The sequence below is a fragment of the Chelmon rostratus genome, chromosome 1, assembly GCF_017976325.1.
Source record: "Chelmon rostratus isolate fCheRos1 chromosome 1, fCheRos1.pri, whole genome shotgun sequence".
NCBI classification, from domain to species: domain Eukaryota; kingdom Metazoa; phylum Chordata; class Actinopteri; order Chaetodontiformes; family Chaetodontidae; genus Chelmon; species Chelmon rostratus.
Window position 1 is genome coordinate 16,966,750 of NC_055658.1, and position 14,007 is coordinate 16,980,756.

The 14,007-nt window shown below is 40.6% G+C and overlaps 1 protein-coding gene across 1 annotated transcript; it reads left to right on the forward strand.

The window, feature by feature from the left end:
- The first annotated feature begins 259 nt into the window (after nt 1-259).
- On the forward strand, nt 260-11,669 carry sltm (SAFB-like, transcription modulator). Its single transcript, XM_041939275.1, has 20 exons — nt 260-394; nt 1,808-1,895; nt 2,004-2,059; nt 2,771-2,798; nt 4,111-4,747; nt 5,342-5,385; nt 5,517-5,626; nt 5,746-5,895; nt 6,021-6,133; nt 6,213-6,373; nt 6,465-6,565; nt 6,674-6,730; nt 6,842-6,981; nt 7,093-7,273; nt 7,561-7,685; nt 8,281-8,454; nt 9,064-9,378; nt 9,491-9,626; nt 10,161-10,315; nt 10,405-11,669. Exons 1-20 carry the CDS (start codon nt 260-262, stop codon nt 10,514-10,516), a joined length of 3,018 nt encoding a protein of 1,005 aa, XP_041795209.1. The 3' UTR covers nt 10,517-11,669.
- The last annotated feature ends 2,338 nt before the right edge of the window (nt 11,670-14,007 follow it).

Consider the following 14,007-nt stretch of genomic DNA (forward strand, 5'->3'; position numbering starts at 1 on the left):
ATCATAAACTTAGCTCTTTGTAGAGGAAAGGCCGCCTGCTTGTGAAACTGGGTTGAATATAAGATGTGTTGTCTGTTTCCTCGGCGGATAATGTTCCCTTCTTGTCGGAATCACCGGTTTGTTTTTGTGTATTCATGCACTGGCTCCCCCACCGTAGTAGGTGGCGTTGTGGCATTTATTGACGACAAATAAAGACAACGAATAAGAAGCTGGGTTAAACGGTCTGCGCGCGCGCACGACTAAGTAATCTTGAGGTAAAATGGCGACGGGTGCCATTTCCACGGAGTGTAAGAAAATATCAGAATTAAGAGTTGTTGACCTTAAATCCGAACTCAAACGAAGGAATTTAGACACATCGGGTGTAAAGAGCGTCCTTCTTTCGAGACTGAGACAGGTAACTAAAAAACGAGGCTAGTTGCACAAGAAAGGGTGACTGAACTGGAGACTGCGATGCGGAGTTGCTAAGGCTAACGTTAGCTAATGTTGAGACTGACTTCCTGCTAGGCTACCTAGTCAGGTTAACAGTTAGCCAAACCGTTGAAATGGCCGCTGGCTTAGTTTGGCTCTTTGCTGTGTAAATACACCTTAGCTAACTGCGTGACATACACCCGTCAGAAAAAAAGTTAATAGTTGTTACCTGTAGCTTGTTTGGTTACTGCGATTAAATGATGCTGTAACGTTCACTTTCACACACTGTGTAAGATGTAACTTCAGCGTTCAATCAATTAGGAGGTCAAACCAGACACCAAAGGTGTATAGACTTAATATGCCTCGAAACGACACGTAAATTGGGTTTTCTATACCATAAAAGTTTAACGATGTGAAATTGGTGCACTTTGTGCTTTTTGGACAGTAACATATTGCATGTGATTGATTGTCTTCAGCTGTCGTAATGAAGCGTGCATGACCAGTCGCATGCTGCTTTACGTGTGGATTTAAATAGACCTACAGCAGATCTGTGTTTCGACTTTCATTTGTTCGATTGATCGTGATGAACTACGTTACAGCCTTCATTAGGAATTTATATGTTGCAAGTGAAATACTTTCAGTTTACTAGAACTAGGTTTGGCGATTTAGAACGAGTACATCTGGGGATTAAAAATATAAACGCACGTTATTTAGGGCTGTTTGCTGGTTTCACATGGTTTAAAAAATATATTTAAAAAGGTTTCTCCTGGCTGTTCTAGCAGCAGTTTGAAAATGCGTTCAATAATTTGAGCATCAAGAATCCAGAATCCAGTATATTTCATTTCTGGTATATATTCTTTTTTTTTTTATTGCATTTACGCATATTTTTACTGAATGTTAGTTTATGTTATTCCCTTATCTTTATTTTATTTTCTTTCTTATATGTCTTATTATCTACACAGGGGTTGCAATGCAAATTTCTTTGACATGCTCAATGATAATAAAAGGATTCTTGATTCTTCTTGATTTTTGATACATGGTGTCAAGCACAATTAATGCTCCATCTGCAGTTGCAATAGAATCAGCAATACGTAGCTTTAATTCCTGATATTCTAGGCCTGCACATTGTTATTCGCAGCATTAAATATGTCACTTCTTGCTCTTCACAAGAGTGATGTGATGAATGGACATAATCAGTTGTCATGTTAGCGCTCAAAGTAATTGGAGTTATTTTTTAATCTGTCATATTTAGCTCACAGTTTATTCTGTTACCAGTTGGATGAGTTTGTCGTTGACAAGACAAATGGTGGCAAATGATACAACCAGGTACAACAAGGTTGTTGTGTATGTGGTGGGAATTTTAAACTGTGTTTAATGAATTGTTTGACTTTTTTTTAAGGCTGTTGAGGATGAAGGTGGTGACCCAGAAAACATTCAAATCCACCTTCCAACTGATGCTTCAACTCGGAAAAGTGGAAAAACTAAAGGTAATCACATGTTTGATTTAATCATTAAGACAGGGTGGCTAAGCAAGTCCATATGTTGTCTTTTTTTCATTCTGATTTTTCAATTTTTATATATCTTTCACTTTTCAGGGAAAAAAGTGGATTCAGATGCGGACACCACAGGGGAAGAAGATGTGTTTTCCAAGGTGACTCTGACATACATTTCTGTTGTTAATGTTTGCTGCAACTCGGTTGCCTTTTTGTCTTTGCCCTGTATTGCCAAATTATATTGTTATAAGAGAAAAACACAGTGATTGTTGAAATTTCGTCTTATGCCATTTTTGTAGAACTCTTGTGCATGAACAGTTAGCAGTGAATTGTTTATAACAAACGTTTTGAGTGTGATCACCATAATGAGACCATTTCTAGGGTTTGTGTAAAGGCAAACCTGGAATTATTTAAACATTTGGGTCACCAAGAGATGTTTGTGTGGACACACAAACATCTGTCCATTCCCAAAAGTGTTCAGTGGCTGCCAGGAAGTCAAAGTCTGAGAAATGTGAAAAAGCTGCATGACGGGAAGCAGTTCAGACACGTGTTAGACTTACCATGCTTATAAATATTGTTGACAAAGTTCTCCTTACTTGTAATTCAGACCTTTACTCAGTCCCATTTAACACACTATAACTGAATGCAAAGCTGCAAGTTAAGTTAATTCACACTGGCTGAAACCTCTTGTCAGCATACAATTTTAAACTACATTGTGTAGTTTTTTATATAGAAATTGAAATCTTATTAAAAGGAAAATCACTTAAATTCTATAATAAATTATTTCTGTCCATTGTCTAACTACCTTTTGTTGCTGTACTTAATGCATTGAAAAATTTGTCAGCTGACCTCAATGTTTTCTTTTGTAGGAAACTGAAGAGTATGAATCAGAAAAAGGTATGTATGCTGGTACACAATGGCCAGTACTAACACTGGGTTGTTTCTTTTTTACAGCCAACATGTATGATGATAAGAAGCTCCTGGTAGAATGCATAACCTCCATCTAGTGGTATTTCATACTTCTGCCAGCCACTGCACTTTCTAGGTCACAGTTTGCTAAACGGAGCACAAAGGACATACTTAAGGAAGATATTTGTGAAGACTGACTCAAGTTTGTTTGTAATTGGTAAACACCTGAATCATAGGATGTGGGTTGCCTTGACCCAGGTACATAATTTCCCTGGATAACAACATATTTTGAAGAAAATTTGGTTTCCTTCACTGGATTTCCTAGTGCCTCTGGCATTCAACTACATTCCCCAGGGAAACGAAGAGTGAAGGTTCACAAACAAGCTGGCGTTTATTATGTCGGATGAATGAGGATCATTGCGCTTTCCGTTGACATTTTGAATGACATCATTGGTGGACTGACGAGGGACAAGTGCACTGGATAGGTCTGAATACTTGACTCCCCTTACCATAGGAATCCAACACCTTAAATTGTAGGATTTGCCAAGTGAGGGAGCCTGTGAATGTGGCCGGAATTTGGGTAACTGAAAGACCGCTAGGCTCCTCGAAGCCCTTTATAAAGTTTCATGGACCTTGTTTCAGGAGACAACTGAAAGATCAAGAGACGTCATATATTCGCCATAGGCATCCATCAATGAAGTTGTAGTGAAGAGATCTGACACAAAGCTTGTCCTGGGATTGGCACAGACAGACTGTCGGGACCAAGGGGACACAATTTTTGTACACAGTTGTGTACAGCTGACTGGACACATTACAGCAGGTTGTAATGTTCTGAAATCTGCTGATGAGACATTGATCATGTTGATTCTTGAAGAAATATTGGAAGATGCTGAAGATTTCCTAAATTCAGATGAATTATGATGGACTGTTCAGCTGGAGATGCATTTTGCAAAATGGAAACAACAGAATGGTGAACTGATGAGTTTTTTCTCCTCATTTGAACTTTGTCACAACATTCCCATCTGGAGAACTGCCACCATTGTAGGAAGCATCTGGAGTTGCACGTTCAGTATGAATTATGACTCAAGTACTTTACGTGTGTCAAGAAATGAAGAGCACTGAACCATCCCCCATATTCAGTGAAGATTGTGTGTTTGGTGTCTTCCTGTGGTGTCTACGCCCTCGATGACCATTAACACTAAATGTGCTTTCTATTCTACTTTTTTAGGTCACGTAACAATCGACATGTCAATGTTAAAAGTTGTGTTTTTGCCATGTTTATCCTTATTAAATCCCTCAGATGTAACTGATACAGATGATGGTACTCGTGAAAATACTAAGCCTGCACCCTGTGAGGACAGCCTCGTTCAGCCTGAGGCTGAGGCTGAACCAGAGTCAGAAGCTGTGGCGCCTGAGGCTGATTCAGAGCCTGAGCCAGAGCTGGATGCTGAGGCTGAGCCAGAGGTCGATGCAGATGCTGAACCAGAGGTGGATGAGGATGCCGACCCAGAGATGGATGGGGAGGCCGAGCCAGAGGTGGAGACCGAACTGACTGAGATGGATGCTGAAGCCTTGAATTCCTCTAAAGAAGCTGAGGATGATCACCTATCTGTCTCAATCCCAAATGAAGATGCCATCACCCTAGATGTTGATGGCGACGATCTCCTGGAAACAGGTAAACATGTGAAACTTCCAGATCCAGATGCCGAGAAGGGCACCGATGTGCCAGAGGCCTCTGCTGAGATGGGTCCAGATGATGACATGAAGGTGGAAGAGACGCACGGCCACAAAGATGGTAAGAAAGATGACGGATCCAGGGGTGAGCCCATGAAGAAAGACAGCAGAGAGGCCTTGAAGAAAGCTGAAACGGGAGATAAAGAAAAGGATTCTGGGAAGAAAGGCCCCTCCACTACTGGGGCATCAGGTCAAGCAAAGAGGTTTGTCTTTCTATGTCAGTTCTTTGATACTACTACCAAGTCCAACTCACTAAGAACGCAACATTGTGGGTAGCCTCAAGATTTTTTTGCCTTAAGGGAAATGTTCACTGATGTACCTAATCCTGCCATTTACTACTTTGATTTATTTTCCTGAAGTTGGTTAAATTGTGACATTAACCAGGAGCTGAGAAAACACCTCTTATTTTGTTACTTTGACCTTTCCACCAGTTTTAAAGCCTTTTCCAGTTTCTGCACAAGGCATTGTAAAAGAGCGTTAGTCCCCGTGATGGCAGTGTTTTTTTTTTTTTCTTTTTGATCCAATGATTCGCTGTGAAGTTGAACAAACCTCCGAAGATTTCATTGGTCCAGGGAATAAATTGGCTGACAACCTGACCCATCTCGCCACTGGAAAAGCAATGAAGCCTTTGAGACATTGGTTCAGATCTACGCCTTGCCTACAGGATTTTTTTTTTTTTTCTGAAAAGTTCAAAATATGGTGTTTTGTTCGACTAGATGTATGCCTGTGACTTAGCACCAGGAATAATGTACCTTCACTCACTTCTTTTGTTTGTTGTTACAACATTTGCTTTGTAGCTCTTCGAGAGACAGAGATGGAAAAGCTGCAAAAGATGAAAAGGGTAAGAATTATTATATTCACTTGTTAGAAATGTGACACCAAGGGAAGCTTTTCTCATTTGGTTCAATGTCATGTCATATTTTTTTCATACCCAATGACTGTCGAATGTGCTTCGGAAAACATCTTCATCAGGAGTTGTTAGCAGCAGCAACAGCAGCTCTTCTCGCAACATTTGGGTGAGCGGCCTGTCTTCAAACACCAAAGCAGCTGATCTAAAGAACCTGTTTGGCAAATATGGGAAGGTAAATAACATGCAGTTTTTTGGAATTAGTGGTTGCTTATTTTGAATATGTCTGAAAATGTCACCTTAAATTTATACTCTGATGTGGAAAAGTGTTGAAATGAAAGTTGTTGCCAATAGGTTTTGAGTGCCAAGGTGGTTACAAATGCTCGGAGTCCTGGTTCGAAGTGTTATGGCTTGGTGACGATGTCGTCCAGTACAGAGGTGACACGGTGCGTCTCCCACCTTGACTGTACAGAACTCCATGGACAGCAGATATATGTTGAAAGGGTAAGTTTGGAAGCAGATAAAGTCTAAATTGTTGTTAAAGAGACCTTGATTGGTCTAATCCTACTGTTGTTATAGGGTATATTATGGGCCTGTGTCATTTATGTTTCACTGCTGCTGTTTACCAGGCCAAAAATGACCCGTTCAAAAAAGAAGGCTCAAAGAAAGAAGCAGAGGACAAAGCAAGTTCCAGCAAATCAAGTGATAAGCGCAGTTCCGCAGGGATAAAGTTGACCAACAAGTGAGTGACAGAAAAGGTCAAGAAATTCATTCTTTGTTGATTTAAAGGCCCTTTAACCTTTCGTTCTCCTTACATGTAGAGCACCACCATCTTACAAAAAAGAAGACAAGAAATTGGAAAAACTCTCCGAAAAGGACAAAGATCTATCCAAGAAACAGGAGGCTAAAAGTGGAAAATCTGAGTCTGTTTCATCGAACTCAGGACAAGATTCTTTGAAGAAAGATGACAGAAAACATGGCCGTAAGTTTAATCCTTATCTCTAAATTAGAGAATCCAGTTTAGTTAATAGGTAAGCATGTCAGTGCTCTGATTTTTTTTTTTCTTTCTCTAGGTGCTAAGAGCCCAGGCAAGCTGATGATGGTACATCATCCCAAAGGAGATTCTAATTTTGGAAAAATGAGACCTTTCAGGAGGGGACGGTATTTTGATAAAGTAAGATGTTTTATGTGTATTTGATTTAATGTAAATATATTTTAAAGTGTATTTTGTGCCGTGTCATCAGAGGATGTTAAATGAGATTGTGCTTTGTACTTTTTTCAGCCCTTTGTCAACATGAATGCTCAAAGGCAGCCAAAATGGTTGATTCCTCCTGAAGAGGTATAAAGATCCTGATTCTATGGACAGATAAGTTCGTATTTACTTCGAACATGCTTCCCCCAAGACCATTTTGCTAAATTCTTATTTCTGTTCCTCAACCCCCTGCCTCAGTTGGAGATGATGAAAGACAAGCAGCGATCTTTTGCTAACAAGGGGGAAGAAATCCTGCCTTTTGAGAAGATGAAGGAGCAGAGGATGCGTGAACGGATGGCTCGTGTGGAGCGTGTCCGGAGAGCTGTAGAGTTGCGGAGGTAGGCTTGAACACAGTTGAAACATATATAGTAGATTTAAAATTCAGTGGTGCATGTATGTTTTATTTATTGTCCTAAATTGTAATTATTATCACTTACTTATTTTTTGAGGCGGCGTGAAATTGCTGAACGGGAACGACGAGAGCGTGAGCGCGTCCGTCTGTTACGGGAGCGTGAAGAACGGGAGAACCTACTCCGGGAGCGCCAGAGATTGGAGATGGAGAGACAAAAACTGGAAAGGGAGCGCCTGGAAAGGGAGAGGCTTGAGAGGGAGAGGGTCCGTATCGAGCAGGTACAGTGTCCATCTCGGGGATTAATGATTATTTCATTCATGGTCCAGGTTTTCAGGTGTCCTGCAGGAAAAAGGGGATAGACGGCTGTGCCAATTACCTTAATTGTTTTTTAATCATTCGTTGGCTTGAAATTTACCACTTGTTTTTAAATGCACCCAAATTGATTTTAGAATGTTGGCAAAGTCACTCAGTCTAAGTGATTTTGTTACATTTCTTTTTATTGCATGACTATGACGATATCCACGTCTCTTAGTAATTAATATCAATTAAATACTACCTCTTTCAGGAACGGCGTAAAGAAGCAGAGCGGATGGCACGCGAACGTGAGGAGCTGCGGAGGCAGCAGGAGCAACTGCGTTATGAGCAAGAAAAGAGAAACAACCTCAAAAGAGGCCGTGAAGTGGAACACAGGTATATACACTATTTTAATTTTTTGTCTCTCAGCGGTTTCATGGTGGTGTGATTATGACTAAAATTGTTGGACTCAAGTGGGGGCATGTAAAGCAGTGGTTCACAATCTTTGACATTTTAGCATTTTGTCTGTTTGAGAAATGTTGCCTATAAAGAAAACTATTTATCGTCAGGCAACATTGTCCATGATTTCTCATGGAACTGAGGATCCAATTGCAAGAAGTGAGTGAAGTCAAACTGTAGATTCTTGGACTACTCAGTGACTCCACATTGACCTCTCAGATGTTGACTGTTTAGTGGACTTCCCTGGTGTCAAAGTAAAATCTGTGAGGCACAGATCTATAAACTGAAACTCACCAAACACTCACACTCTGGTAGTTCTAAATGGATTATGATTGGTTATTGGCCTTTCTACTTTTTCGCGAAATTATTCTTTGATGAATCCTAGCATTTAAAAAAATGACTGAATTTTGGGGGTAAATTTGCAACCGCTGTCACTGTACCAGCCACAACCCCCTTTAAGCAAAGCTAATGTTATGTTGTGTTGCAATTGAAGTTCTTGACTCATGAGATAAATCTGTATTTAACCTTTCAGTCGGAGAGACGATCCCTATTGGAATGGCAACAAGAAGATGCAGTCTGAGTCTGATGTCCGTTTGAACCAAGGCTCGAACTACAACCGGCAGCAGAACCGCTTCTCAAACTTCAATCCCAGAGAGAGAGGTCGCTTTCCAGAGACAGCTGCCGAGCAGCCCAACACATATGACAGGTACAAGAGTTTAAACTGCAGAAATCGAGGTTGGTCAGTGTTATCGGTCAGAAGAGGCTTTTCACTCAGAAGGCTTTTGGACACAGTAGGAAGAGGATGTTAAATGGTAATGGGTGAATTCCCTTTAGCTGCTTCAGTTTCAGGGTCCTAGGAATGTTCTTTCCTACATTACTTAATGGGACACTTTAATAAAACAGAGCTATTGTTAATGTTACTGGTAACACCCACAATAACAAGTCAAAATACCTGCTGTAAAAAAGGTGTATATAAAGCAACATATTACAAAAACTTAAACATTGTCTGGATTTTTAAAATATCATAAATGTAATATTAAAGTTTTCTTCATTTTTTGCATTTCTGGCTAAAAAGGAAATCTGTGTGGACCCAGAGAAATACCACCTGCAAAAGAAAGCTTTAAGATTATGTCAGAACAGACGAAAGCTTGTGGGTGGTGTCTGTACAGTTGCCCGTGTTCTCCTCTGCTTCACAATACTTCTCTTTGTTTATCTCTATCTTTCTGGCCTAACAAGTTGATCCTTTTAATTCTTGCTAATCCTTGCTAATTTTGCATTGTTGTGATTGTACTTTCCCATTTTGGTCTTTGTTCAGACGTAACCGGTTTGACGGTGAGCCGGACATGAAAAAGAGTCGCCCTGCTCCTCACAGAGAGAGCTCCGGCTTTGAGCGCTACCCCAAAAACTTTGAAACAGTCCGCAGAGCTGAGCCACCTCCTCCTCCTCCACGCACTGAACTCCGGGACACAGACCGCAGGGAGAGAGATGAGAGGCGGCCTGTGCCCATGCATGATCGTCCTATGGGAGCCAGAGCTACAATGCCGAGCATGTCGCACAACCGCTCACCCAGGGACGGAGGTCATGGCTGGAAGAGTGATGCCGCAATCAACTCCAACAAGGGTGATATACGGTAAAAAACATTGTAATGCAATTAAGAAGCATTATCATTTGACTGCTCCCCAATTTATTAAAGCTGATTTCTTTGTTTTAACTTTCTCGCCTGCTGTTATTGGGTTGAGCAGAGGACCTATGCGCATGCGTGCAGAGCGATCAGGCAGAGACGGCCCAGGCCCTTCGCTTAGAGGAGGCTCCTCGAACAGCCGAGGGAGGAGCAGCTTTAATGATCGAGATGGAAGGCCCATTGTGATGAGTAATCAGGTCAGCTTTTTTTTAGGTTCTCTTGTACTAATGGTACAGGGTATTGACAGGTCATGCAAAAAAGATCGGTCAATGTAAATGTAAAATCTTAGGTCTGAAGTTTTGTTAAAACCTGAATGAGTGAATGAGTGATGATTAGTCAGTCCACAGAAAGAACTAGCTTACTTTGAGTAATTGTCATTTCTTGAACAGACATTTGGTGATTCTCGTCTCTCAGATCAGAGTTTGATGCTTTTTCTCAGTTTGTTTTTGAGTTGAATACAAGTTGGGTTTTGAACTGTTAGACAAAACAAGTGGTTTGAAGATGTTGAGCTGCGGGAAGCAATTTTCACTCTTTTGTGACACTCTATCCCAATTAATTAAAAATGATTTAGCAGATGACTCGTGATGAAAATCACCCTTCATACTCCGATAAATTAGTCAATTTACTTTGTCACAAGTTTTAACAACAGCGTTTTAGTCTATTGCTCACACATCCATTTAACAGCTCATTGAGAACCGGCTCTGACTCCAGATCTCCTCTTGTCTCTGCAGCCATTCAGCTCTGGCCGGCAGGTGGTAGTGGAACGTCACAGCAGGGAGCAGGGAATGAGGAAGGAGTGGCACAGCGGATCAGGCTCGCAGGAAAGGGGCTTCCCTGATAATCGCAGGCTAGGAGACAGCCGCGGCAGCATGATGGCTCCTTCCAGGTATACCAAGTTTGCAAACAAACGATGACAAAACCGAACACCCCTGCCCTCAGCTGTCTCAGACTTGGCCTATGTTTGTGTTTCTGCAGTCACTCTTCGTCTGGACTGAACCGAATCGTACAGATCACCAGCAACTCCATTCCCAGTGGTGGCAACGTGGGTGGGTTCAAGCCCTACAAAGGAACGCAGCGGCAGTTCTAACTGCAACCAAAATTTGAAGACTTTTCTGAACTCTTTATTTTTAGGATGTCAACTGTTTTAGGTGGGACATTTGTACCCACAATGTTGATAACACTATTTTATTTTGTATAGACAAGTGTTGACCTCAGTCTAGGGTTTCCCTCTTCTGTTATCGTTAAGCAACCCCGTGCACATGTTTTACTTACATTTAGGAAGATAATGTACAGCCCTAGGTATTTGTAACAAGTTTTCAAGTGATGTTACCAACTTCTCCTCTAATTGAGTGTTGTATGTACATTTTCAATAGCCTAGTATCACACTCAGTTTTCCTGTGTAATATGTCTTATTTTAGTGTATTATAGAGCTCATAAAGTGACGAGAATCAAGAATCAATCAGTCGTTTGTATGTTTCTCTGAGGAAACAAATAGGACATAGGACTAATTATTTTGAGAAGTTATATTTGGTGTGGATTTCCTGTTTTGTAAAGATCGGTTGGATTTGATAAAAACATTGTTAGACTGTAAACTAGCCTGCATTGTAGCAAAACGCCTCTTACAGGCTGAGTTGAATTATTTACGGGCCTAATAAAATGTAACTTTCCAGTCCTGTTACCACGGGTCAGTCCCTGAAAGGACCGTAACACATGATTTTGATATTTTCTCATTGTTCCAACCAACAATTCTGTAAATTTGATTACACCTGACAATCAAATCATGGCACCATTAATGGTGGTTTGATTTCTTCAGTCAGTTCACAGCCTGTAGTCTGAGTTTGAAGGTGTGATTTTGTAAATAACATGATATTGAGACAGGATTATTTAACATTATTTAACCCTGTGATACAAGCAGAAAGTATTTTGGCAACATTTTAGAAAGTTTGAGTCTGAAAAATGTGGTACAGCATAAAATCTGCACTTTGAGGTTGATACTTGAGTGCAACAGACATTGTGTCAGCTGTCACTCAACCATCACCTTTAACTCATATGGCTTTCCCAGTCATTTCAGTTTTATTCATTTTTTCATTTGAGAACTGTTTATAAAGATGTTTCTTGTCCTTTTACAGTTTGACCAACACATTCAGGTCTGCACTATGTTTAGTTACACTCTTTACCGTCACACCTCTCAGAATGTGTTGAGAAAGCTTGATTAAACAACAGAAAACTGATAAGCAGAACGACTTGTGCTGATTGTTGTAGGAACCGTGTTGTCTCCACTCTGGTCATCGTCGCATTAGAAATTTGTTGTTGGGTCGACTTGACCCACCTCATCTCCCACCGTCTGTGCATTGTTTATGTAAGTTAAGTTTATATACTATATCACTTTTCACAGAGCAAGATCGTAATGTACTTCACAAAAATAACCCCATAAACAAGAAATCACAAGCAACAACAAGCCTGTTCAGCAGCCTGAAGTAACCACACCCTGTATTACTGCTTGTGATGTAAGAATGAAACGTGTGAGAAAATGAACCTTAACATGAAATTCTGAACTTGATGGAAGGCCACTGTAAAGAAGATGAGATGGGTATGATGTGATGTACCCCGTTCCCATTCAGTATTGTGCACATTGCTGTCCAAAAAAAAAGAGGACTTTAAAGGTGCAAATCAATTCATCATATTAATGAAAACCAGCAGTTAGTCAGTCTCTTCTCAACTACATGAGTGAGTAGTGGCAAAAATTGTACGTCATATTTCTATTTATTTCCGTAGGAAATAACTTGCAGATGGTGGTTTATGTAAGTAATTAATGGCGCAAAAGCCCCTTCAATCAAAAACCTGCACATCCCCCTCTTAGACCCTCTTTTATCAAATGTCGAATGCCACTGAAAACTAAGGTCAGCATTCCCAAGAAGAAGCACCCATGGGAATAATAAAGCTCCAATTTTACATGTCATGCAGATTCATTGATTGTCTTGAATTCTCTCTAGCAGATTTCTCCAGGTTCTGGCTTCGCTTTATATCATCTATCTTCAAGTCATTGTTATGTTTCAGGGGCCTCTCTAGCACCAGTGACACCCTGAGAATTTGTGGGGGCGCCACTGCCCTCGAACACTGAGTTTAAACATCCATCTTCATTTCTTCTGGCACACAGCTCACTCTGTTATTGAGTCAGTGCCTCTTGGGTTTTTGTTCTGCTTCCCTATTTTTTGGTTCTTCAGTTTGTGTGCATGGTCGGTCTGTGTTAAGGTAAATCTAAATGTTTTCTCTTTGTCTCCTCAAGAAAGTGCCAGTAAAGTTGTTACAACGGGCCCGAGTTCATGCTAGTTAGTGTTATGACAAACGTGCATATCATCTCGTCACATGATCAAATAGAGACTTGATATTGGACTACATCAACGTGCACATTACCCAGCAATTATAATTGCATATTTGTGGATGACAAAAAAATTTAAGATGTAATTGATATTTAATTTACATAGAATTTTGCTATAGATTGCAACTGTTGACTTTACAAAAAAAACAGCTATGTTTCAGAGGTAGCTGATCCAATCATTTGCAAGAAGTTGCTTTACATTTAGGACTAAAGATTAAGGCCACTGGGAGGGCCAAGTACTGCAGTACCTTGACTGGCCACTTGAGGCTGGCTGCAAAAGCGAGTCAATCTCCATGGACCTCCATATTAAAATAACCAACTTTACAGCAGGGAGAAGTAAGTTCAGAGGCTGGTGCAGAAATGGTTTTGGTCTCTATAGCAACTGCATGGGGCTGAATCTTTATATAACTAGTTTATGTTATATTAAGGGTTAAAGTTACGCATAATTATGGGCATGGCCGCTTTGAGTGACAGCTAGCCGCAAGGTTTCAGTTTCATTCGGCCTGCCTCAACTCCACCCACGCTCCACCTCTTTGCACATTTTTTGGATTAGTTAGGAGTTTGGTGGAGTCAGGCACTGCCAAGGTGACGACAGCTGGAGCCACGGTCACTGAGCTTCACAATGGCTCCTCAGAAACCTTTGGGTGACGCACAGAGACAATATGCATGTTTTATACAGTCTATGGTTATTCTAGAGCCACTCCACGGGCCGTGCTGCAACCACACTACCTATATTTACGGCTCTGTCTCAAACTGTTTTTAAGTCATTATCTACCTTTTCCCTGAATCATGTTGCTAAATTCTACGCCCATTTCTGATAATTTTAGACATTTCAAAGACTCAGATTCAGTTTGTAACTTCAAATTCTGTAGTGACACCACATGCCCTGGTATACTGATCCCTTACAACATGATGCAACTTTCATTTGACATGTCCTGTTCCTTTCAAACTAGAAAATAATGGAAAAACTCCTGGTTCTGTATCCTGTCAAAGAATGGCAAAAATGGAGACTTTTTACATAAAAATTGGTCCTTGCATGATAGGAGCAGCAATCGCATGCTGTGGATTTAAGTCATTGACAGGTTCATGCTTTATACAGTTTCTTAGAAGATGCAGCTGATGAAACATGCATCAGGTCATCTTCAAAGTGGTTAGGGCTCATTACAAACAACAAGAAGGCAACTTTTGAACTTAGTCTT

Coding starts and splice junctions, on each gene's coding strand:
- sltm (XM_041939275.1), top strand. CDS start 260: ATGGCGACGGGTGCCATTTCCACGGAGTGTAAGAAAATATCAGAATTA. Junction 2,060..2,770: donor AAGAAGATGTGTTTTCCAAG/GTGACTCTGACA, acceptor TTTCTTTTGTAG/GAAACTGAAGAGTATGAATC. Junction 5,627..5,745: donor TGTTTGGCAAATATGGGAAG/GTAAATAACATG, acceptor TGTTGCCAATAG/GTTTTGAGTGCCAAGGTGGT.